Source organism: Xenopus laevis, chromosome 8L (assembly GCF_017654675.1).
Source record: "Xenopus laevis strain J_2021 chromosome 8L, Xenopus_laevis_v10.1, whole genome shotgun sequence".
Classification (NCBI taxonomy): Eukaryota; Metazoa; Chordata; class Amphibia; order Anura; family Pipidae; genus Xenopus; species Xenopus laevis.
Genome location: NC_054385.1, coordinates 29,844,774 through 29,872,087, shown reverse-complemented (window position 1 = coordinate 29,872,087; position 27,314 = coordinate 29,844,774). Strand labels below are relative to the sequence as shown.

General features: G+C 40.1%; 2 protein-coding genes and 1 long non-coding RNA gene across 4 annotated transcripts in view; 2 read left to right on the top strand and 1 right to left on the bottom strand.

Moving 5' to 3' along the window:
* LOC121397285 overlaps window positions 1-24,424 on the top strand; it is a 59,759-nt gene extending 35,335 nt beyond the window's left edge. Inside the window, exons 7-10 of the mRNA XM_041573896.1 lie at window positions 23,080-23,130; window positions 23,405-23,464; window positions 23,608-23,678; window positions 24,066-24,424. Coding sequence (XP_041429830.1) covers window positions 23,080-23,130; window positions 23,405-23,464; window positions 23,608-23,678; window positions 24,066-24,363 — 480 coding nt within the window. The 3' untranslated portion in view covers window positions 24,364-24,424. The remainder of the gene's footprint in view (window positions 1-23,079; window positions 23,131-23,404; window positions 23,465-23,607; window positions 23,679-24,065) is intronic.
* The window catches only part of LOC121396962, a 338,181-nt gene that overhangs the window by 92,111 nt on the left and 218,756 nt on the right, over window positions 1-27,314 (bottom strand). The gene's annotated exons all lie outside the window — the stretch shown is intronic.
* LOC121396965 lies at window positions 21,461-22,637 on the top strand. Its single transcript, XR_005963283.1, has 3 exons — window positions 21,461-21,679; window positions 22,174-22,215; window positions 22,565-22,637. It is a non-coding gene; the product is annotated as an uncharacterized LOC121396965 (long non-coding RNA).

The window sequence follows — 27,314 nt, the reverse complement described above, 5'->3', positions numbered from 1 at the left end:
TTGAAGCTATAACAGCTCCATGGTGGGATGTAGCTTTACTTTATAATTTTGCATATCTAATAGAAAAATAATATTACAAATAGGGATGCACTGAATCCAGGATTCGGTTGGGGATTCGGACAGGATTCGGCCTTTTTCAGCCTGGCCAAATCAAATCCAAATTTGCATATACAAATTAGGGGCGGGGAAGGAAAATGCATTTTTTCCACTTCCGACCCCTAATTATATATAGATGCAAGTGCAAATTAGGATTCGGATCGGTATTTGGCCAAATCTTTCACAAAGGATTCGGGGGTTCGGCCGAATCCAAAATAGTGGATTTGGTGCATCTCTAATTACAAATTTCATATATTGTTGGTTTTGGCTAGATCTAAACCAAATCCTTTCATTACTCACTGTAAGAAACAGCTTATAATAGCCTTATATTTTGTACACTTTCTGCATATCTAATATTAAATCATACCTTGTTTTCTGTATTGTTTTATAAGGAAAATGGTCTTAGAGGTTGGGAACTGCTAAGTTTCCTAATTCTAACTTCTAATGGACCTATTCATTTAGTTACACCTTGATCACTGCCTCTAATATTCAAACCTATTTTCTTTTGCCAGGTTAAAGAAGTTAAAGAAGAGAAAAATGAAGTCATTTTGGTAAGTAGAGAAACTTGTCATACATACGTTTTGTTAAAGATGGAGGATAATGTAACAATGTCGTAAAATATAATAAAACCTAAAACACTCCAAACCTTCTAGCAGATATAACACTCTTCTTGAACTATGATGCATAGCCTAGCATATGTTATTCCCAAGGGGCCACATTTGTTCAGTTTGTTAATTAGATTTTGTTAAATAACAAGTCGGACTTATCTGTGGATCAGTAGCCTTAGACACCAACTCTACACAAATGTATCTAACATTTCACTTGATTTACAGATTGGCCATTGCCACTTACATACCACCATTGACCTGATTGCTAAGAACCCATTTCATTGCTAATGTATAATTATCCTTTTCTTTTCCAGCAAGGGGCAGTCCAGTAACCCCTTGCATTTTTATGAGAAAATAGATGCCAACCCTGCATTCATTTATACTCAAAACTATATCTCACAGTATAATGTGTCTTTTATTTATCTTGATCAATAATCTCTTACCCTCCTTTTTTTATTTAAAAAACAGGTACTACCGAAGATGTACACAGAAATGCCCTGTTTGGTAAGCAAATATTAGTTTATTATTAGTTATATTTAAATAATATTAAATTAAATAAAGCAACATTACATATATGAACTGTTCTACTTTGCTGTCTTAAACAGGTGCAACCGACTGGATATGGCAATCTTCTCTGCCAGGTAAATATTTTAAAGAGGCTAACACAATTAAAACAAAAAAAAAACCCATAATATCATGGGAAGAATATTTTCGCATTTTCCAACAAATAATTGATTTCATTTTTTTTTTCTTTCAACTAGGAACCAGTAGAAAACAATGTTAATAATATCAGTGAGGTAAGTAGGAAAACATAAAACTTTGAAAATACTTTGTCACATTGCCATATGCAATAGATATTAGTATAGCAACAAATGGATCAATTGTATGTTTTTTTTGGGTTTTTTTGGCTTCTCCATTGTTCAGTTAATAACATCTTCATCTGAACAGTGTAAGAGAGAGCCAGGGGTCCCTTAGGGAAGGCCCCCCTCGGGGTGGCCCGGCCTTGCGCCGCCCCCCTTTTTTCCCCCTTAGGAGAATCTTCTTTAAGAGGTAATCTTGCAAATTCAACTGATACAGCACTTGATTTCTTCTTCAGCGAGTCTGTCCTAAATTCACTTAGGGGGTGGAGTCCAACGTGGCTTTGTGCATATGAGCCCATACGGTTACTGTATATGGGATTTATAAGAAGCAAATCCATCAGCAGCATTAATAATGGGCTTTTATCATTGAGTGGAACAATGTTTCATATAAATGGGGGAATACAGATAAGGAAATAAATGGATGGCCTGCCTTTTAGTTAACTTTTAGTATGTTATAGGATGGCTAATTCTAAGCAGCTTTTAATTGGTCTTCATTAAAAGCTGCTAAAAAAAGCTAAATAACTCAAAAACCACAAACAATAACCAAATGCAAATTGTCTGAGAATATCACCCTCTACATCATGCAAAAAAATTATTTAAAGGTGAACAAACCCTTTAACTGTGACTTCATTTTGCCTGATTATGTTTATTTCCTTTTCAGAATAAAATGTCCTTATTCCGGGCATGTTTGCCCCATAGAAACCACAAACCCTTTTCTGTCTCTACTCTCCTCAGAGCGAGACTGACTATGAGCAGCATTTAGAGCCCTTTAGTATTCTGTCACTAATGCTTTTTCTTTCACTTACAGACGCTGTACTCCGTCCTGAAGAACTTCAGGAAAGAATATACAGACTTTGAGGCCCTTGCCTCTTATTACGGTAAAATCCAATAATCTTTATCAGTTCCTAATGTTATTAGTTTTATTATATGTGAATTCCTTTACCCCTTTAGCTCGGTATTTAATGGAAATGTGTTTTTCCTGCAGAAGATCACTACCGGGTTCAATACAGCAAGAACTTCAACCTGTAAGTAAAACATAAATGGACATGTTGGGAATCATTTGCTATTGCCCCGAGGCTAATTGCAAGGGCAATAAGGCTGGAAAATATTTTATTAATGCTCAGTGGTATTTTTCTTTTTCAGAAAACACTTCCTTCTTACGTGTGTTGAGGACCCGAGGATGAGGGCCAAGGAGAACATTGCCCAATACTGTTTAATGCTCGACTCACTGGTATGTAGAATAGAGGTTGTGAAATATTGAACAAATGATATTAGATTGCCAGCTCTTATCTCAAGCTTCTTTCTTTATGTTATAGGAAGTGCTCAAGAGGGAACGTGCCGCCATCAAGAATGCCAAGCTGCCTCCTGTAAGTGTCACTAGTATTATTATTATTATTATTATTATAGGAGAGGTTATTATTCACTTTGTGTCTCTATAATAATTAAGAACAATATTATTCATTCTCTCTCCTGCTCCCCTGGGAGGAGGGGGGTCATCTAAAGTCACCCATCCAAGTGCCATTTTCACCAGCAACAAAAATGGGGTTATGCACAGACACTGCGTAGAGTTTTATCACAAGGGGCCACATGGGTACAATAATGGCATTGGTACAAAGAAGCGCTTAACACTGACTCTCTTCTTCCACAGGGTCATCCAACACGACTGCAAAAACGGAGGCAGAAATATGAGTATCTGCGGCTGGAGAATGTAAGTTCACCTGGGATCACTGTCCCTGATGCTTTTCTTGGGTGTTTAAAAGGTACTATTAGCAGCACATATACAGGCATATTCCTAATTGTCTCCTTTCTTTCCTCCTATCCTTGTGCCTCCCCTGTGCTCACAGACCATCAAAGATCATTTTCGCCAGTTTCAAATCGAGCTCTTGAGGGAGCAGAAGCTGCGGGAAGCTGCTCGGTATGTACTTTGCAATTAACACTTTCAATTACAGTTACTGGCTCATAACATATTCAAAAAATAGATGTTTTCTCATAGCTCTGGGTGCTTTGGCCATACTAATAATAAATAGCACAGAAACTTGTGGAACTTATTTAAGTCCCTACAACCATAGCACCTATCTCCGCATGTATCACTGGGTGAAACCCAGCATGGAACTTACTCAGCTCAGTAACTGCCCAATGTGTTACAGTAGGGACAGGTGTGTAGCAGGTATAATTTTATTACTTAGGTACAAGTCTATCTGGCTATTTTAATCCTCCAGTGATCAGAATTGTAGTTGCAATACTTTGGAAACATATGACAATAATGACTCAATATTTGACATTTTCTTTCCTTCAAACCTAGTAAGAAACACACGCACAAACAAACTCCTGCAGCTAAAGAAAAGGAGGATGGAGCCACTGCAGCAGCAAAAGAGGGAGCCCTTGCCTCACAGGGGAAAGAAGGAGCAAAAGTAAAAGAAGAGGAGGAAGAAGCAGCTCACGGAAAAGAACAGCAAGAGGAGCAACAGGAGAAAATCGAGGAGCAATCTCCTGCAGTGAAAGAACAGGTAGGAATGAAGAGGAAAAGGAATGAAGAGGAAGCTCCAGCAGCCGAGAATAAAGAAGAGGGAGCGGATGGAGAAGAAGAAGCTCCTCCAAGGAAGCGGCCAAGGAAGGACTACAGAGGATTCAGGTAATGTATCTAGTTATGGGCTATTGCTTTTCATCTGCAGATGCCCCATGTTCGCCAGTGCAACTCTATTTCACCTCCTGCTGTTCCTATCATATGGGCTGCCCAAATTAGTAGAATAAAAGAATGGCGGCCACAGTGGGTATGGCTCCTTCTACACTCACGTGCTGATCGGTCATGGTGCGTAACTGCAAGCTGGGTGTAGGGTTGCCTTTAGGTTGTGCCAGGTACTCTGGGTAAGAATCTGGCCAAGACTACAGATATCAGTTCTGATTCTCTAGTAGGCCAGTGAGGGGGGAGGTAGGTAACTCTGATAGGACTGCTGTAGCATTGGCTCACATATCCACCTTTGGGAATGGGTTTCTCACTGGAAGCAAGACTGGCACCAGGTGATCAATATAAAAATAAAAGGTGCCATGCCAGGTAGCTGATATGCTGTAGAGCCAGAATGAGCCTTTTATATAATAAAAAAAAACAAGTATAAGTCTGTAATTAATTGTTATTTTAACAATTTCTAAACTTTTTCTTTTCAGCGTTCCACCAGAAGAATCTTCCGACAGTTCTGCTGCCACCGACGCAACCCTGCTCCTTGCATGCCTTCTGTGGCTGTTTGTACATATTTGTGTGTTTGTGTGTGTCTATGTGTGTCTGTGAGTGTTTGTCTATGTTTGTGTGTGTCTGTGTCTAGCCATGAACCAGGGTATAAACCGACTGCCGTTTGAAGGAGTCAGGAAGGAATTTTTACCCTCAGTTCAAATTGGCCAAGTGCTGGGGTTTTTTGCCTTCCTCTGGATCATCAGCTGTTGATTATTGTTGATGCCCAACAATAATTGGATATTTAAATCAATAAATCTCCTGTTCCCACCAACAGGTTTCCCATAAACATGTCTCTGTATTTATTAAATAGCTATGGTGAATATTAAAGGGAGGGTCTCCTGTGCCTCATTCTGCTTAAGGTGACTGACCAATTGTGTGAAGGGATGTGTGTTTGTGTGTATCTAAATAATACCGCTGAGGCTGATGAACATCTGCAAGTGCAGAACAGGGTTGGGTAAAACTGTGTGGTGTTGCTCATAGAGGGGTTTAATTGAAGAACTGGATGGTTTAATATCTCTGCAGGTGAGTTGCTATAAAGGGTTCTGCTGTGGGACTTGGTTAATATGTACATGATGGGGCTGAACTACACACAGAGATAAGGTCATTCTACCTACTATAGTATTATACATACTGAACTCCAATGATTAAAATGTATTAAATATTGCTTTACTCAATAGGTCATGAGCCAAAGGAATTTCTAAGATTGTGCCCCATTGATACTATAACAGGCATTAAATAAATGGATGTGCTTGATATAGGGGGATGTTTATGATGGATTAGTTTTAAGGTAACTCTCTGTACAGGTTATGAGAAGCTTTTGCGGTGGTAGTGGTGGTGGGGGTCCGGGTAATGGACAGAGAAGAATTCCATTCCTTCTCACCCCCCACACAATCCCCTCTAAGGCCGACTGTCAGCAGAATTAACTCCTGTAGCAACAAAGTACTTAACAATCAGATCTCCATGGACTTTGTCAACAAAATGCATGAGGTAAAACAGGAGACCAATGAGACTATGGGGTCCTATGATGTTACATCTCTTTTCACGTGCATACCCACATCTGAGATAATTGGAAGGCAATTAAAAGACAATGTGTGTATGTAACTTCTTTGACTTACCTGGAAGGGGTATCTGTTCCTGCAAGCATTGCTGAGATCAGTGATCACAATCTCGACACCTTTAATCTGAGCCAAATCAATGGCACCACGGAAAGAGAGTATTTTCTGGAAAGGAAAGGACAGTATATAAGAATAAAGGAACATACTGGGGGAGCTGGTACTGTGTATTATTTGGCATGTGCCAATACAGTTAACAAATAGTGACAGATGTTTATAAACCAAGTGAGAATGAGGAGTTCATTGATATTGGGAAGTTGCTAAGAGATACATTGTTTCAAGTCAGAACCAGCAGTTCAGAGAACAGAAAGGGACAGAAAGAGATTGACAGCCAATCACAATGACAGTTAGACGTGACTATAAACTTCGTGAGAATGAGGAATTAATTGATATTGGAAAGTTGCTTACAGCTACATTGTTTCAAAAGTCAGAACCAGCAGTTAAGAGAACAAAAAGAGACAGACAGGTAATGGCAGTGACTTACACATGTCTATAAACCTAGTGAGAATGAGGAATTAATTGAAATTTGGAAGTTGCTTGGAGTTACATCGTTTAAGGGTCAGAGGTACATTGTTTCAGGAGTTAGAACCAGCAGTTCAGAGAACATAAAAGAATGAGGAATGAATGGATATTGAAAACTGCTTAGATAGAGGTACATTGTTTCAGGAGTTAGAACCAGCAGTTCAGAGAACACAAAAATTGTTTCAGGAGTTATAACCAGCAATTCAGAGGACAGAAAAGAATGAAGAATGAATGGATATTGGGAAGCTGCTTAGAGTTACATTTTTATCAGCCAAAAAAGTTTTTGAATGGAGTTCCTCTTTAACCCTTTCACTGCCAGCCAGCTGATTTGGTACTTTTATTGACTGACCATTTTTGTGCTCTTTCACTTTAGGGGCCTTTCCTGGGCGGTCTTTTAGTTTACCCAGAAAAACAATATATCATTTTTAGGACAACCTAAGCTTTCAAAATATGCTAGAATTTTAGTGTAATTCCACCTCTGTAAAAAGATATTGGTTTCTATGTGTCTAAAAAATGAAAGAAAAATCATGTTTCCCATAAATCAAACACATATATCAGAAACACAATTTATTTATGTAAGAGAACACAGCAGATTTGAAAATGTTTTCTATGTCTCCTGCATGCGCCAATAACATATATATATATATATATATATATATATATATATATATATATATATATATATATATATATATATATATATATATATATATATATATATATATATATATATATATATATATATATATATATGATCCCGATATCCTTATCATTTAAAGTAGGGAGTATGTTGTCTCTTATAGTATATGAGTGATGCTCAAAGATCTCTGTATAACTCAACCTGCAGCCTCATGACTTTATATGGTCACAGAACCCCTCAGTGATAGCAAATATCCTTAACATTTACGGTGGGGGGCACACAATCTCTTAAAATACCTGGGTGATACTTAGGGTCCACTGTATAACTTAGTCCACAGTCTTGTGTCTTTTATGATCACAGAACCCCTCAGTTACATATAACACCCATATCATTTAGGGGGTACAGTATCCCTTATAGTCCCCTGTATCACTTAGCCTGTAGCTCTGTGCCTTTACATGGTCACAACCTCTCAGTGACTTCTAATATCCATACAATTTACAGTGGGGTTGCAGTATCCCTTATAATACGAGTGATAGTCAACTGACTAACTCAGCCTGCAGCCATATGCATTTATATGGTCCTGAACCCCTCAATGGCTTTTAATATCCTTAAAATTTACAGTGGGGGTACATTATCCCATATAATACTTGGATGATACTTAGAGTTCCCTCTATAACTCAGCCTGCAGCCTTGTGCCTTTATATGGTTGCAGAATCAACCACTTAGTGAAATCGAATATCCTTATTATTTACAGTAGGGGGTACAGTTTCACTTGCATCCATCTATTTCAGATAAAGATGTCTAGATGGTCTGCCTGCTTATAAAGGGGATCATTTCCAAGGTGCAACAAAATGTTTTGTTTGTACTTTGCATTTAGCCTTATTATTCACCTTATTATGAATATGCTGCATTCTGAGAGGAAGAGTGGTGAACAGCTAGTGAGAGTTTCCAGGTAGCCACATCGCTTGTGCTTCATTCAAGCAACAGGCTAGGATGTACCTGGGTCTGCAAGACACAGAAAAGACATAATTAATAACTAACTATGGCAAGTGTTAAGCACAGAGTTGCCTTGCAGATGTCGTGCTATGCTCTGATCTTTGCAACAGATTTTTAATCTGGCTCTAAATGCTGAGTGCAACAACTGCCCTGGAAGCAAGTGCTCTGTTCATAAAGGGGCACAATTTTACACTTCTTAGTGCTCTTGCATTTGGGTCTGGGTAATGATAATTGATCCAAAAGAGTTTAAATTCATGAAGAAAAAATTAAATTGCCAGATTAGTGTGGAAAAGTGTAGAAGCTATTGTAATACACAACTGGTGGGTATTCTGGGGCTACATAGCCCTGATGTTAAACTGTATAATTTAAAAGAATAAGATCTCAATGCGCAGCTCTAAATAAGGCAGAGCAAATTTCTATATAGGTGAAGGGAAGGCTGTGAAATCCTTTTCAGTAGATGATTTTGTTACTGCTAGCGATGGTCCATGGACGGAATATTAATACTGAAACAGGAATCTGACCAATAACTCTACCTTTCCACTTGAAGAGTGATCCTGCAAAATATTACATATTCATAAATCATCCTGTGCCAATATTCAGCCTGTTTCTATTCAGCTTTCTTTAAACCATCCATCATCGGTGTTTCTAATATAGTTAGTTAGGCAAAAATGTAATGTATAAAGGCTGGAGTAACTGGATGTGTAACATAACAGAACACTACTTCCCTGCTTTTCAGCTCTCTAAATCTGAGTTAGTTAGCAACTTGAGGTGGCAACGTGTGACATAAGTGTTCAGTGAGTTTGCAATTGATCCTCAGCATTCAGCTCATATTCAAAAGCAAACAGTTATGACCCATGTGACCCCCCTCAAGTCACTGATTGGTTACTGCCTGGTAGAAACCAAGAGAGCCAATGTTCTGACATCCAGACACTCCAGCCTTTATATATTACATTTTTGGCTAACTAATGTAACTCTAATCTGGGCTATCCAGGCCACAAGTAGTTAATTGTCCATGTAAGGAGCATGGGTTACATTGGACTCACACATCAGGATCAGGGCCTTCGTTAAGTGGAAGTCTCCCATAAAGGTGTAGTGGAACTACAACACTCAGGCTACTGTACATGACATAGGAAAAAGATTGGATGACAGGAGGTTTAGGGTGAAACAAATGGATGGTTTATTAAGCACAGACAAATGACCACAGGTTTACTCACGTATGAGGAGGTATTAACATATCACAGTTTCAAGTAGATAGAGGAGGATGATACAGCAATGAAGGATGTGACTCCCATAAGGCATAGTAGTCAAGCGTACATCAATTCCCTCAGGCAGATACACCTCTAAGTGGTCTGGATCCCATCCAGTGGAGTGGTTAGGGAGAAGAAGTCTAGCCTAACACCCTATCCACTGTGGTCCCTTCACTAAAGGCATACAAGGAAGCCATTTGGGAAGCTACTCCCTGCTACTGATCCTTGATGGAGCACACAACTGCTCTTGCTATATAAGCGGTCTATCTCAATCTCCTAGAGAGTCTATGAAACAATCTATCCCGCACTTACTAATCCTCATTCATGGGGATTCCTGGTCCCCGACTTAAACACTAAAGGTGCTGTCCCTTTAGGGCGGTGGCTTTACTGGGCCTTGGTGTACCCAGGCTCAACGGCAACAACCCAGCTGGAAGGACACCAGGAGCCAAAGAGGAAGATCTACCCCTTTCCAGACACTATTGAAGTGTGGTAGGAAGTGTTCATTACACCCTATGGCCAATAATTACTGGTTATTAGATACATAGGCTTTTGCCTAGTAACTAGGGAAGTAAAGGGTAGGGATTTAAAGCCATAGGAACATAGTAAAACCTATGGGTCCCTACACTAACTATATCCCTACCTGTGTATTTTATGGCTATTGCTATTTCATTGAAAGGTACGACCTGTACATGCAGACCATAAGCCCTGTGCTCGCCATGGTGTGGACAAGGATGAAACCTACGGGTTTATCTGTGAGTCACGAGGGTTTGGGCTGACATATTGCTCCCATATTGGGCCTAACTTTTCCCAGGGCCATGCACACTGTTCACACCCATTTCTCAGCCCCTCCAGTAAAATTAGTTGGATTCGATCCATCAAATCCAACCCACTCACCACAACCTCTGCCCACTTAGTGGCTCCCAAATAGAAACTTTGCACGTCTTTTAGTTCCCCTGCCAGAGGGGCTGCTATAACATACCATAGACATACATTATTTATTGGACCTGTGGGGGAGCTGTTTGGGCCTCTGCATGCTAGAAATGTCAGGGCCTATTTTGAATGCCAAGGGTCCCCTGTCTGTTGTACCTTCTCCAGTCCCTTATGGTAGCTATACCCACACATCAATAATGTTGCATTTCCTGAAAAAAAATAGTCCTAGCAGCTGATTCAGAAAGTGCAGCAAACTCTGGGCAAAAATCAATCCAGACTGTACAAATTTAAAATAGAAAGTATTTTATACTGAAAGTTCACAGAAAGTTCTCCAACTCCAGCACTCCATGTCTTGCAAATGAAACGGTATTCACACCTGCCACTATATTTATTTTGGGCATCATTCACGGTGGAGAACCGCAAAGAGAATGAAAGAAAAAGTTCTAACAAGGAACTGTGACTGAGGCCTTCAAAAGGAGCTCGATCCCCAGGCTTTGTGCTTAAAGTAGCCAAGTGTGAAGACGCGTAAACAGACAGGTGGATTGTAAGTACCAGCTGCTGCAAGAGATGGTTTGTTTTGGCTGTGACTCCCCCCCACTGCTTATCCTGCCCCAGCCGCCAGCTCCATCCGCAGTGCAAACTCTCACGGTACCACAGAACTCTCAAGCACCCGCCTCACTGATGGAAGAGTGAAGGATTAGGTGGACACGCTCATTCGACATGACGTTGCTCTGCCCCAAAATTGTCCCTGCCAGTTGCACATGCTACTGAGGAATCAGGCCCCCTACTGGGCCCCCTGTACCCCCGGGCCTCCCCGCGATTGCTGGCTCTGCTTCCTCGGTAGTTACGTCACAGTTAACACACACATGTAAATTCATGTGGCACAGGGTTTTTTTTCAAAAGAAAATTATAAAGGGCATCAAGTAAGATAACTCAGTCCTGGAAAATAATTAGGAATTTTAAGCAACAAACACATTTAGTGCACTTCAGGTGTTGCTGGACTGCAACATACTTTTGCTTTAAATTTTTGATTGAAGCTTGATGGGAGCAGGATACCAAGGATAAAAAAAATCTGCACTGAACTTAAAGGGATGCCGTCATGATTTTTATGGTATGGCAATTCTAAATTACACTGCAAATAATTAATTCTACCATGTACAAATTCATTCCTAACCCAAATCTGAAAACTGAACAGACAGCTGAGATCCGAACAGGCCTAAGAAAAACAGTTTGGGCCAAAACTGAACAGGTGGCAACCCTAAATGAGAATAAAACAATTGGAAATCATTTGCCGGCATAATATTGTTTTTTTTAATAGATGAGATTATCAGGCACCTTGGAGGTAATTCATTAGCATGCTGTGCAGTTCAGTGCAGTTTGTCATACCACCGCCGAGCAATACCAAATATATTCTCCCAAGGCTTGATCAGTTGCATATCCAGAACATTATCTAGAAATTGTGGCCCTCGTCACGATCCTCACATTAGAAAGAAACAGCAATAGCAGAGGGAACACAGCTGGTAGCCGACACTCGCCTCTTTCCAGCCCTTCCCGGAAGCATTTCACTCTGGAAGGCCCCAGCCTGAATAACAAAGGGAGAAACAGCAGCCCAAACAGGCAGCCCAGCTTAACCTGGAGTAAATACTCCATGGTACCCCTCCGGTACGACCCTGTCCCGCTCACATAGATACGAAGGCATGCCGCCCAAGAGTCACGCTCTTAGTAGGACAGTCCAGATATTCTGAAAACAGTTTTCTAATCCATGCTGTGATGCTGTGAGGTCACGCAGTACATACCGCCTTTGGGGCAAGACTATCTTAATGCACAAGTGCGATCTGCAAATAATAAGCGCCGTTCTGTGGTGGGGCCAGCAACTTGGCAAGATGTGTGCTCTGCTCACAATGTTTATATTCGGTGCTCGGGCCCCCTGTACTCCCAGGCCCCCCCGCGACTGCTGGGTCGGCTTCCTCTGTAGTTATGCCACTGGTGACAGCCAATCACTATGACAGTTACACATGACTATAAACCTAATGAGAATGAGGAATGAATGGCTATTGGGAAGTTGCATAGAGTTACAAGGTTTCAGGAGTCAGAACCTGCAGTTCAGTTACACATAACTATAAACCCAGTGAGAATGAGGAATAAATGGATATTGGGAAGTTGCATAGAGTTACATTGTTTCAGGAGTCAGAAACAGCAGTTTAGAGAACAAAAAAGAATGAGGAATGAATGTATATTGGGAAGCAGCTTAGAGTTACAAAGTTTCATGAGTCAGAAACAGCAGTTCAGAGAACAAAAAGGGGCAGACAGCCAATCACAATGACACATGTCTATAAACCCAATGAGATTTAGGAATGAATAAATGTTGGGAAGCTGCTCAGAGTTACATTTTTATCCGCCAAAAAAGTTCTTGGATGGAGTTCCACTTTAACCCTTTCACTGTCAGCTGATTTGACTGATTTGGTACTTTTATTGCCAGACCATTTTGCTATCTTTCAGTTTAGGGGCCTTTCCTGGGAGGGTCTTTTGGTTTACCCAGGAAAAAAATATATTGTTTTTTTCAGGACAACCTAAGCTTTCAAAATATGCTAGAAATGTGGTGTAATTCCACATCTGTAAAAAGATATAGGCTTCTAGGTGTCTAAAAAATGAAAATCAAATATATTTCCCATAATACAAACACAGATATCACAAACATGATTTATTTAATATAAGCTAACACAGCAGATTTGGAAAGTTCTATTTCTCTTGAATGCGCCAATACAAAATATATATATAGTTTTATGGAGATTGCTCACTTGTATAGATAAAGAAAAGGAATCCTTTTCTTTATTTAAATGTGTATGAGGCGCCTCAACCCTAATGACTTCTATGCAAAATCACTTGTATAGATGAACCACTACAAGCAGCACAAAACTGCATACTTCTGATTTCAAGGCCAAACATTCCACTAACAGTAGGTTTACCCTAGAAAATGACACATTAAAAAAAAGAACAGATTCTGGCGAATCCAACATAAGTAAATATATATTTGTACAGCCAGCATAGAGTATAGGTATTCCCCTGTACTAAACACAATTCAGCAGGAACAGCCCCTAAGTCCTGGCTTTTTTTATGGCAGCTGAGATTCTAGTTATCTGTATAAGAGATAAATTCCAGGGGTCCACTGAACATTTTGTTGCCCATTGTACATAGGACTAATAAAGTATCTGCCGTACCCCAAAATGAGGTTAGTGCATACACATGCCTCTGCAGCTGTATCTGGGGTGCGCAGGCACATTAGCGGGCGCAGTTATCGTTGGTGACTCAGAAGATACTCACCAAGTTCCACTCCTGTTCTGCTCCTCACTTTGGCAAAGTTCTCGCTTCATTGGAACCAATTTAAAGCTACGACTTGGCTCCTTCCTAGACTTGATTCTTCTCCTCTGGCTTTGATGTTTCATTGACTTGGGACTAACCGGCTTCCGTCTGCACTCGCTTCACGTCTTCCTTTTCCCTACAAAAGTTTGGAAGTGTAAATTTGCTGTTAGATGGCTTTCTCCTTCAAAGATATTGCACTTTTTTACTGGCTCTTTGGAACAAGACTTGTGTTTAAAGGGGTGCTACACCTTTAAGTTAGTTAGTATGTCATAGCATTGCCGATTCAAAAAAAAACTTTTCAATTGTTCTTCATTATTTATTTTTTCAGTTATTTGCCTGCTTCTTCTGACTCTTTCCTGCTTTCAAAAGGGGGTCACTGACCCATCTTAAAAACAAATGCTATAGACCCATATCATTACTTAATGAAGATATAAAAATATATGCTAAAATGCTAGCCCAGAGACTCCAAGCCATACTTCCGAGGCTAATACACAAGGATCAAGTGGGGTTTATACATGGAAGAGAGGGGAGAGATAATGTATTAAAGACGTTTACACTAATAGAGCAGATGCTATCCAGAAAAGAAGAGGCCTTGATAATATCTACAGATGCCGAAAAGGCTTTCGATAGAGTCTCATGGGCCTTCTTAGAATCCACCTTGAGACAAATAGGCCTAGGAGAGACAGCCTTAGCAAGGATAATGTTTTTGTACACAAATCCAACAGCCAGAATAAAGATAAACGGAACACTAACTGACCCATTCCAAATAAGCAATGGGACTAGACAAGGGTGCCCCCTCTCACCATTACTATACGTACTAACAATGGAACATCTTTCTAGAGCAATAAGGGAAAACCCCAATATAAAAGGATTTTCTCTGGCTAAAAGACAATTCAAGACGGCATGTTATGCAGATGATTTACTACTGTATATAACCCAACCAAAATCCTCATTACCAGAAGTAATGGGAGAAATACAGCGATTTGGAGAATATAGTAACTTCAAAATAAATACGTCTAAATCAGAAGCAATGCCATTAACAATACAAGCACCCACTTTAAGGGAGTTAAAAAACAATTTTCCATTCAAGTGGGTACAATCATATATCAAATATTTGGGAGTCAAAGTTCCAAAAAAGCTGGAAGAGGCGTATGTTTTGAATTATAGTACCCTATTACATCAGATAAAAAAAGAACTAGAAGACTGGAGTAAAATCAAGTTCTCTTGGTTTGGAAAGATAGGAATAATTAAGATGAATGTTCTCCCTAGATTTCTGTACCTGATGCAAACCCTACCATGCAGGATTCCGGGCTCATTTTTTAAGGAAACTCAGAGAATGTTCTCTAAATTCTTGGGAGGGACTAAGACCAATAGGCTCTCAGTGAAAACACTAAACAGGCCTAAAGAAAAAGGAGGGCTGGGACTGCCAGATCTAAGAATTTACTCACAAGCAATAATAATGTCTAGGATTCTAGACTGGCAGCACCAAAGAGACACCAAGGATTGGGTTGAAATTGAACAACTAACTACTAAGACGATTACGGCAGGCCTCCCATGGATACCAAAAGCAAGTCGACAAAGTATAGATAAACATCCAATAATAGCCCGAAACCTGTTAAAACAATGGGATCAAATGACAAGACAGTACAAGGACCTAATATATTATGACGGCTCATCGATGCCAATAACTGGGAACCCTAGATTTCGACCAGGCAATGTTATAGGAGGATTCCTCATACAAACAGAAGGGAGATGTATAAGAGCAGTAGAAATAATAGATGATAGAGGAATAAAACCCCTCAATGAACTTATAGTCCTAGAAGAACAAAAACCACAACACAGATACCAATATATGCAACTGACACACTGGTATGAAAAAGAGTTAAAGAACGAGATCAATCCGAATAATAACACATCCTTCGAAAACCTGATAAATAAGAAGATACCATCAGAACATAATATATCGAAAGGAGTTAAGATACTAAATGAGCTGAAATATAAAGACAGTCCAGGATTTACTATACAATGGGAGAAAGAACTAGGAAGAACTTTCACAGATAGTGAATGGCAGAAAACATTTACCTTAGCTCATAAAATGAGCATAGCATCTAAACTCCAGGAAACGAATTACAAAATCCTTTCAAGATGGTACATGTATCCAACAAAATTGAAAAAAATGTTTCCAACTAGCTCAGATTTATGTTGGAGATGTAAAAAAAATAAAGGAACTATGCTACATATATGGTGGACATGCCCTAGCATCAGAAACTACTGGGAACAAATTAAGACATACATATCACAAGTAATAAAGATAGACTTACCGGATACACCTGAGGTGTGGCTTCTGTCGATTCTACCAGGATCTATAAGAAAAATAAAGAAAAGCTTCATGAGACATGCAATACAAGCGGCCCGAGCAGTGATCCCTAGGAGATGGAAATCTGAGCAACCCCCTCTGGCGAGGGAGTGGTTACTGGAAGTGGAGTCCACGAGGAAAATTGAAGAATTAATTGCCTATGCCAATAGGAGCCAAGAGAAATATACGGAAACGTGGGCGCTATGGATGATAAACAAGGAGTCAAAAGAATATGAGAAAATATTATCGGGATACAACGGATAAAATGAAGTGGCTACGTGCCATACTACCACTCTTTTTTTTTTTTTTTTTTTTTTATTATTTTTTCTTTCCCTTTCTTCTTTTTTTTGTGTCTATTTGTCTTGTTGACAAGTCTTATGTATGTAATGTATATAAAAATATAGTAAAAGTAAAGACGAAAGATGGCTTACACATGCATGATTTGAACTAAGATGTAAAGATAAAGATGAAAATCTGTATTATGGATAACTTTTTACTTAATAAAAATAAAGAAAAAAAAAACAAAAAAAAAACAAATGCCCTGTAACGCTACAAATGTATAGTCATTGATACTTTTTATTACTCTTCTGTCTTTTCAGGCCCTCTCCTATTAATATTCATGTCTCTCATTCAAATGCATGCAGGCTGCTAGGGTAATTTGAACCCTAGCAACTAGATGGCTGAAATCGCAAATGGGAGAGATGCTGAATAAAAAGCTAAATAACTCAAAAACCATAAATAATGAAAACCGATTGCAAATTGTCTCAGAATATCCCTCTCTACATCACACTAAACGTTAATTTAAAGGTGAACAACCCCTTTACCTATTTACTGACTTTCTCCCTGCAAAGAGACTTATATTGGGAGGCTGAATGACCCAATTAAACGTCGATTGGTGCTAGACCTGGTAAAAAAAAAAGCAGGTGCCAACATTTTGAAGGCAGTATAAGCTATGGCGCTAAAAAAACCATGGGTGGGCTGGGAGTACCACTCCACTTATTCCACCAACTCATCTGGAGTCACCACCCTAATAGCCAGGTTGGAATGGTCAGCTTACAGAGCATGCGGAAGAAAGATGAGTGCAACTCCGCTAGAAGAATCTGCACCGAGGGGTAAGTATGGGACATTTCCCCCGGGGGGGGTAGTTAGCCTGGGGGTAGGAGGGACGGGGGGTCTAACTGGGGTGGGGGGTACAAGTTTTTTCCCCCCACAGGTTGAATTCTCCATTAAGTCCACCAAGTTTAACCAATTGCAAACAGCGCAGGAACAACTCAATATTCTTGATTTTGAGAGCAGGCAGGGAGAATGCTAGCGCAACTGGATAGAGTACAGACAACTACCCTGCCATTACCCTACTAAAACTCCCCACTAGAGAAACTAACAACCGACCCAACCTGTATTCAACAAAACTCTAACAGACTTCTATACCTCCCTATATAGCTCCAGGCTCAGCAAAGACCACCTGGGAAAAATACACCAATTCCTGCACTCCCTTAACTGTCACAAACTTTCACCTGACCATGCCAGTGTTTTTAGACTAACTGTGACTGAAGTGCAGAAGCCATAGACTTGTTCCCTAATGATCTGCCCATAGAATTCTACAAGCCTCACAGTAAGTCCCATCATATCGAGTTGACATGTGGTAATTATCTTTATTGATAACTTATCAGCATTATATTGTGACATTTATATTCTGTATATTGTGAGTGGGTCCCTAAGCTCAGTAAGTGACGGCAGCACAGAGCATGTGCAGTGAATCAGCAAAAAAGAAGATGGGGAGCTACTGGGGCACATTTGGAGACACAGATCTTTACTGCTAAAGGGCTGTGGTTGCCTTGGGCTGGTACAGAAGCACAAGACATAATAAACAATATTTCTAGCTAATTCTTTAGTTCAAGATTAGTTTGAAGGAACCACAGTGATACGGATAAGCCACTGGTTGCACTGGTAAAGAAAGGCCACTCCAAGTGCAAATTCTCACTGGTATATAGGAGTATCCAGGAGTATATAAACAATAAGTCTGAGTTCAAGTGCCGGGTAGCCTGGGAAGCGGAGGTATACACAATACACATATACACAATGGCAAAAGATACTTTAGATGTAAAATCCTACAGCTTTATCTTGTGTATAGGGCTAATCATACCCAAGAAAAAAGTTGCACAGAATAAACTCGGGAGCTCTCACCACTATGCCTTTGCTGCAAACAGCATATTGCAGAATACCCAGCACTCCAAAGATACAGGGCAGAAATAGTCTCTACCATAAATGAATACTTACCTAATAAGGTCGCTTTAGACTAGGGATGCACCGAATCCAGGATTCGGCCTTTTTAAGCAGGATTCGGATTGGGCCGAATCCTTCTGCCTGACCGAACCCGCGTATGCAAATGAGAGGCCGGGAAGGAAAATCGAGTGACTTTTTGTCACAAAACAGGAAAGTAAAAAATGTTTTCCCCTTCCCACCCCTAATTTGCATATGCAAATTAGGGTTAGGATTCAATATTCGGCCGAAAAATTCAAGAAGGATTCGGCCAAATCCAAAATAGTGGATTCGGCGCATCCCTACTTTAGATCCTATGGCCTACATCCTGTCTATAAGGTTTTCAAAAGGCAACAGCCCTGCCATTGTTTGCTTGCTAACCCAAGCAATATCTGCTAATCTATTTCCTATACAAATTAGTCTGTACCATACCATATGCCTGTATAAATTGTACATCCAAAAACCCCAACCCTCATCCTAGAACACCCACTGATACGCAATAGCTTAATTATATGGCACCAGCTAAAAAAAACTGTTCATTGGCTCCATATTCATCACCACTGACCCCAATAAGAAACAATACTGACTACTTACCTGGGATTGAAGATAAGGGATACAAAACTGTTTTTGGGCTCCAGAATCTTCTATCGAGGCACCTTCTAGGCAGGGAAAAAGACCATATCCCCATGTTCCTAAAAAACAAAGAAAAGCAGTGAGTTGAGAACAAGTGGAGGTACCTACAGCTGAAACGTTATATCAATAGGAAATACTGTGTATAGACCACTAACCAGCTTTGAAACATATAGCGCTATAAATACACGTCACAGACTCTTTCTAACGTACAGGGTCCTGTTGGAACACAAACCCCCCAACTAACCCAACTGTACTAAGTCTTGGGAAATGGACTCAAACCACCATCCCTGAGCAAGATTGGCTGGACATATTCCAAATAATCACAAAATGCTCAATAAGCAATAAATACAATTGTAACATAGTAACATAGTAAGTAAGGTTGAAAAAAGACACATGTCCTTCGAGTGCAACCTTTTTTTTTTTTTTTTTATTAACTACCGATCTGCCAGTTGATCCAGAGGAAGGCAAAAAAAACCCATCTGAAGCCTCTCCAATTTGCCTTAGAGGGGGAAAAATTCCTTCCTGACTCCAAAATGGCAATCGGACTAGTCCCTGGATCAACTTGGATTATGAGCTATTTCCCATAACCCTGTATTCCCTTACTTGCTAAAAAGCCATCCAACCCCTTCTTAAAGCTATCTAATGGATCAGCCTGTACAACTGATTCAGGGAGAGAATTCCACATCTTCACAGCTCTCACTGTAAAAAACCCCTTCCGAATATTTAGGCGGAACCTCTTTTCTTCTAATCGGAATGGGTGACCTCGTGTCAGCTGGAAAGATCTACTGGTAAATAAATCATTAGAGAGATTATTATATGATCCCCTTATATATTTATACATAGTCATCATATCACCCCTTAAGCACCTCTTCTCCAGCGTGAACACCCCCAATTTGGCCAGTCTTTCCTCATAGCTAAGATTTTCAATACCTTTTACCAGCTTAGTTGCCCTTCTCTGTACCCTCTCTAATACAATAATGTCCTGTTTGAGTGATGGAGACCAAAACTGTACGGCATATTCTAGATGGGGCCTTACAAGTGCTCTATACAGTGGAAGAATGACCCCCTCCTCCCTTGACTCTATGCCCCTTTTAATAGAGCTCAAGACCTTATTTGCCCTTGATGCTGCTGACTGGCATTGCTTGCTACAGCCAAGTTTATCATCTACAAGGACTCCAAGGTCCTTTTCCATAATGGATTTGCCTAGTGCAGTCCCATTAAGGGTATACGTGGCTTGGATATTTTTACATCCCAGGTGCCTGACTTTACATTTATCAACATTGAATCTCATTTGCCCCCATCTCTACCTGAAGAAGGGATCCCCTACAAGCAAAGGCCCCAACCGGTTGTACCAGACTAAGCAACAGCAGAAGCACTGATTGATACCATGGCTGATGAATGAATGGATCCAACAAATATAGCAGCGCAGTAACTGCAGTGATTCAATAGGCCACACATACAAAGCAATGTTCTGTGTACTTAATAGGCTGTGTATGTAGTGCACATCTAATTAGAAATAAATGCCATATAAACCTCACTCATCAACAAGGGACACTTCCCCTTTAAGGGCAGGGAACAGAGGTGACTTTCCACCAAGCGATTTGACAGTTGGTTTAGTCCGTTGGTTGGCACTGTGGTGAGAGGTAAGCAAACTTTCCCTCTGGGAATTTTTTTACCAAGTGATCCTTATTTTAGTGCAAAAAGAGGGGGAATTGGGGCGATATCTGCCCCCCAGGCTAGCGGGTGTTGTGCCTCTCACTGATTTTAGTGAATTTAGAGATTTTCCCCTAACTTGTGTTTGGGAGATGCCTTTACTCTTAGTGTTGGTTGGGAGACACAGACCCTGGATTTGGCAATTAATGCAGGACTGTCAGCAGATATTCACATTATCTACTGAAGGTAACATTTGGGGACCCCTGTGCCACACCATAAGCTGATTAATTTGTGTTCCCAGTATTGACAGGCTCCTTAGAGATTTGCCCTTTGCCCCCTTGGTGTATGTGCCCTGCTCTTATGTACCAACATTGTAGCTAAATACATGTTCCCTTTATACAAGTCTGGAACTAGGGGAGAACAGCAGATGCACGTGCCATGGGGACAGGCGGGGATGATAGCAAATAAGTGGAGGACATACAGCAAGGTCCCATAGAAGAGAGGAGCCTTCACCCTAGGGATTTGACAGTTGGTTTAGTCCGTTGGTTGGATCTGTGTTAAGTGTATATTCCATCTGAGAGATTTTCTGACAAATAACCTTTACTAAAGTAAAAGAAAGACGGGAAAAGGTTGGATGATGCCCCCAGACTAGCAGATGTTCCTCTTCCTGATTTTAGTGAATTTGGAGACTTTTCCCATAAAATGTGCTTGGGAGATGCCTTTAATGTTAGTGCTGGTTGGGAGACACAGACCAGGATTTGGCAGTTATTCAGGGCTTTCAGCAAATTGACTGTGTGAGGAAACTTCCAGCATTCTAGAGACTGAGGCCCAGTACCTGCTAGAAGTGACACAAAGCTCAAGTTTAGGGGAAAATAGAGCTCTGCCTTCCTCTGTATTATATAGGAAATATTAAGTATTAAATTCATTAACTGGTCTTTTTATTCTCTTTTCTATACAGATTGCTACAGTGCTTTTCCTGCATTTTTGGACAGCGACTTCTGTGCTTCACACCTGCCTAATAACATCTGGGTTTTTTTGGCTTCTCCATTGTTCAGTTAATAACATCTTCATCTGAACAGTGTAAGAGAGAGTCAGGGGTTCCTTAGGGAAGGCCCCCCTCGGGGTGGCCCGGCCTTGTGCCACCCCCTTTTTTTCCCCCTTAGGAGAATCTTCTTTAAGAGGTAATCTTGCAAATTCAACTGATACAGCACATGATTTCTTCTTCAGCGAGTCTGTCCTAAATTCACTTGGGGGGGTGGAGTTCCCACGTGGCTTTGTGCATATGAGCCCATACGGTTACTGTATATGGGATTTATAAGAAGCAAATCCATCAGCAGCATTAATAATGGGCTTTAATCATTGAGTGGAAAAATGTTTCATATAAATGGGGGAATACAGATAAGGAAATAAATGGATGGCCTGTCTTTTAGTTAACTTTTAGAATGTTATAGGATGGCTAATTCTAAGCAACTTTCAATTGGTCTTCATTAACGTTTTTAAAAGCTGCTGAAAAAAAGCTAAATAACTCAAAAACCACAAACAATAACAAATGATAACTAAATGAAAATTGTCTGAGTATATCACCCACTACATCATACAAAAACATAATTTAAAGGTGAACAAACCCTTTAACTGTGACTTCATTTTGCCTGATTATGTCCATTTGTCCTTTTAGATTTCGACGATGGAGAAATCATTGAGAAATCCATCTCTCAAGGTAATGCCTGTGTGTTAAAATTTCCTCTCTCATCTGAACTGGTGTTTCCCTTTCACTCTTCTATATAAGCTCTCCATACGCAGCTGTCTGGCTGTCTGCACCGTTTCCTTTATACATATAGGTGGGAGCTGCCATACCATTTGCATCTGTGCAGGTAGAACAGACATCCAGGGAATCCTATCACTATGTTTATTTCCTTTTCAGAATAAAATGTCCTTATTCCTGGCATGTTTGCCCATAGAAAACACAAACCCTTTTCTGTCTCTATTCTCCTCAGAGCGAGACTGACTATGAGCAGCATTTAGAGCCCTTTAGTATTCTGTCACTAATGCTCTTTCTTCACTTACAGACGCTGTACTCCGTCCTGAAGAACTTCAGGGAGGAATATACAGACTTTGAGGCCCTTGCCTCTTATTACGGTAAAATCCAATATTCTTTGTCAGTTCCTAATGTTGTTAGATTTATTATATGTGAATTCCTTTCACCCTTTAGCTCAGTATTTAATGGAAATGTGTTTTTCCTGCAGAAGATCACTACTGGGCCCAATACAGCAAGAACTTCAACATGTAAGTAAAACATAAATGGACATGTTGGGAATCATTTGCTTTTGCCCCAGGGCTAATTGCAAGGGCAATAAGGCTGGAAAATATTTTATTAATGCTTAGTGGTATTTTTATTTTTCAGAAAACACTTCCTTCTTACGTGTATTGAGGACCCGAGATTGAGGGCCAAGGAGAACATTGCCCAATACAGTTTAATGCTCGACTCACTGGTATGTAATGCAGAATAGAGGTTTTGATAAATAGGGAACAAATGATATTAGATTGCCAGCTTTTATCTCACGCTTCTTTCTTTATGTTACAGGAAGTGCTCAAGAGGGAACGTGCCTCCCTCAAGAATGCCAAGCTGCCTCCTGTAAGTGTCACTAGTATTATTATTATTATTATAGGAGAGGTTATTGTTCACTGTGTGTCTCTATAATAATTAAGAACAATATTATTCATTCTCTCTCCTGCTCCCCTGGGAGGGGGGGGATATCTAAAGTCACCCATCCAAGTGCCATTTTAACCAGCAACAAAAATGGAGTTATGCACAGACACTGCGTAGAGTTTTATCACAAGGGGCCACATGGGCACAACAATGGCATTGGTACAAAGAAGCGCTTAACACTGACTCTCTTCTTCCACAGGGTCATCCAACACGACTGCAAAACCGGAGGCAGAAATATGAGTATCTGCGGCTGGAGAATGTAAGTTCACCTGGGATCACTGTCCCTGATGCTTTTCTTGGGAGTTTAAAAGGTACTATTAGCAGCACATATACAGGCATAATCCTAATTGTCTCCTTTCTTTCCTCTTTGCTCCTATCCTTGTGCCTCCCCTGTGCTCACAGACCATCAAAGATCATTTTTGCCAGTTTCAAATCGAGCTCTTGAGGGAGCAGAAGCTGCGGGAAGCTGCTCGGTATGTACTTTGCAATTAACACTTTCAATTACAGTTACTGGCTCATAACATATTCAAAAAATAGATGTTTTCTCATAGCTCTGGGTGCTTTGGTCATGCTAATAATAAATAGCACAGAAACTTGTGGAACTTTTTTAGGTCCCTACAACCATAGCACCTATCTCCGCATGTTTCACTGGGTGAAACCCAGCATGGAACTTACTCAGCTCAGTAACTGCCCAATGTGTTACAGTAGGGACAGGTGTGTAGCAGGTATAATGTCATTACTTAGGTACAAGTCTATCTGGCTATTTTAATCCTCCAGTGATCAGAATTGTAGTTGCAATACTTTGGAAACATATGACAATAATGACTCAATATTTTACATTTTCTTCCCTTCAAACCTAGTAAGAAACACACGCACAAACAAACTCCTGCAGCTAAAGAAAAGGAGGATGGAGCCACTGCAGCAGCAGAAGAGGGAGCCCTTGCCTCACAGGGGAAAGAAGAACGAGCAAAAGAAAAAAAAGAGGAGGAAGAAGCAGCTCCCAAAAAAGAACAGCAAGAGGAGCAACAGGAGAAGATGGAGGAGCAATCTCCTGCAGTGAAAGAACAGGTAGGAATGAAGAGGAAAAGGAATGAAGAGGAAGCTCCAGCAGCTCCTCCAAGGAAGCGGCCAAGGAAGGACTGCAGAGGATTTAGGTAATGTATCTAATTATTGTCTATTGCTTTTCATCTGCAGATGCCCCACGTTGGCAAGTGCAACCCTATTTCACCTCCTGCTGTTCCTATCATATGGGCTGCCCAAATTAGTAGAATAAAAGAATGGCAGCCACAGTGGGTATGGCTCCTTCTACACTCACGTGCTGATCGGTCATGGTGTGTAACTGCTAAGCGGGTGTAGGGGTGCCTTTAGGTTGTGCCAGGTACTCTGGATAAGAATCCAGATATCAGTTCTGGTTCTCTAGTAGGCCAATGAGGGGGGAGGAAGGTAACTCTGATAGGACTGCTGTAGCATTGGCTCACATATCCACCTTTGGGAATGGGTTTCTCACTGGAAGCAAGACTGGCACCAGGTGATCAATATAAAAATAAAAGGTACCATGCCAGGTAGCTTATATAATAAAAAAAACAAGAATTAGTCTGTAATTAATTCTTATTTTAACAATTTCTAAACTTTTTCTTTTCAGCGTTCCACCAGAAGACTCTTCAGACAGTTCTGCTGCCACCGACCCAACCCTGCTCCTTGCATGCCTTCTGTGGCTGTTTGTTCATATCTGTGTGTTTGTGTGTGTCTATGTGTGTCTGTGAGTGTTTGTCTATGTTTGTGTGTGTCTGTGTCTAGCCATGATCCATGGTATAAACCGACTGCCGTTTGAAGGAGTCAGGAAGGAATTTTTACCCTCAGTTCAAATTGGCCAAGTGCTGGGGTTTTTTGCCTTCCTCTGGATCATCAGCTGTTGATTATTGTTGATGCCCAACAATAATTGGATATTTAAATCAATAAATCTCCTGTTCCCACCAACAGGTTTCCCATAAACATGTCTCTGTGTTTTTAATTGAATAACTATGGTGAATATTGAAGGGAGGGTCTCCTGTGCCTCATTCTGCTTAAGGTGACTGACCAGTTGTGTGAAGGGATGTGCGTTTGTGTGTATCTAAATAATACTGCTGGGACTGATGAACATCTGCAAGTGCAGAACAGGGTTGGGTGAAACTGTGGGGTGTTCCTCATAGAGGGGTTAATTGAAGAACTGGATGGTTTAAGATCTCTGCAGGTGAGTTGCTATAGTGGGTTCTGCTGTGGGACTTGGCTAATATGTACATGATGGGGCTGAAAGACACAGATATAAGGTCATTCTACCTACTATAGTAGTATACATACTGAACTCTAATGATTGGAATGTATTAAATATCGCTTTACTCAATAGGCCACAATCCAACAGCATTTCTAAGATTGTGCCCCATTGATACTATAACAGGCATTTATTAAATGGATATGCTTGATATAGAGGGATGTTTATGATGGGTTCGTTTTTAGGTAACTCCCTGTACAGGTTATAAGACGCTTTTGTGGTGGTAGTGGTGGTGGTGGGGGTCCTGCTAACAGTCCTGCTAATGAGAAGCATTACATTCCTTCTCACCCCCACACAATCCCTTCTAAGGCCGACTGTCAGCAGAATAAAATCCTGTAGCAACACAGTACTCCACATTCAGATCTCCATGGACTTTGTCAACAAAATGCATGAGGTAAAACAGGAGACCAAAGAGACTATGGGGTCCTATGATGTTACATCTCTTTTCACGTGCATACCCACATCTGAGATAATTGGAAGGCAATTAAAAGACAATGTGTGTATGTAACTTCTTTGACTTACCTGGAAGGGGTATCTGTTCCTGCAAGCATTGCTGAGATCAGTGATCGCAATCTCGACACCTTTAATCCGAGCCAAATCAATGGCACCACAGAAAGAGAGTATTTTCTGGAAAGGAAAGTAAATAGGTATAAAGGAACATACCGGGGAGCTGGTACTGTGTATTATTTGACATTTGCCAATACAGTTAACAAATAGTGACAGATAATAGCAATGACATTTACACATGTTTATAAACCTAGTGAGAATGAGAAATTAAAGGGACAGAGACAATCGCAATGACAGTTACATATGACTATAAACCAAGTGAGAATGAGGAATTAATTGATATTGGGAAGTTGCATAGTTACATCGTTTAAGGGTCAGAGTTACGTTGTTTCAGGAGTCCGAACCAGCAGTTCAGAGAACAGAAAAGAATGAGGAATGAATGATATTGAGAAGCTGCTTAGAGTTACATTTTTATCAGCCAAAAAACATTTCGCAAAAAGACACTGGTTTCTAACTGTCTAAAAAATTTAAGAAAAATCATGTTTCCCATAAAATAAACACATATATCAGAAACACAATTTATTTATGTAAGAGAACACAGCAGATTTGAAAAGTCTCCTGAATGCGCCAATATCTATATATAAATATATAAATCTATATATATCTATATATATATCTCTATATATCTCTATATATATATATCTCTCTATCTATCTATCTATATATATATAAATATCTATCTATCTATATATACATATATATATATATAATATCTATATATATATATATATATATATATTTAGTTTTATGAAGATTTCTCACTTGTATAGGTCAAAAACTCCAAACTTATGGCATTCTATTATCACAGAACCCCTCAGTGACTTTTAATATCCTTATCATTTAAAGTAGGGAGTGCGTTGTCTCTTATAGTATATGAGTGATGCTCAAAGATCTCTGTATAACTCAACCTGCAGCCTCATGACTTTACATGGTCACAGAACCCCTCAGTGAAAGCAAACATCCTTAACATTTACGGTATTTACAGTGGGGTTGCAGTATCCCTTATAATACTAGTGATAGCCAACTGACTAACTCAGCCTGCAGCCATATGCATTTATATGGTCTCAAACCCCTCAGTGACTTTCAATATCCTTATAATTTACAGTGGGGGTACATTATCCCATATAATACTTGGGTGATACTCAGAGTTCCCTCTAGAACTCAGACTGGAGCCTTGTGCCTTCATATGGTGACAGAACCCCTCAGTGAAAGCAAATATCCTTAACATTTACGG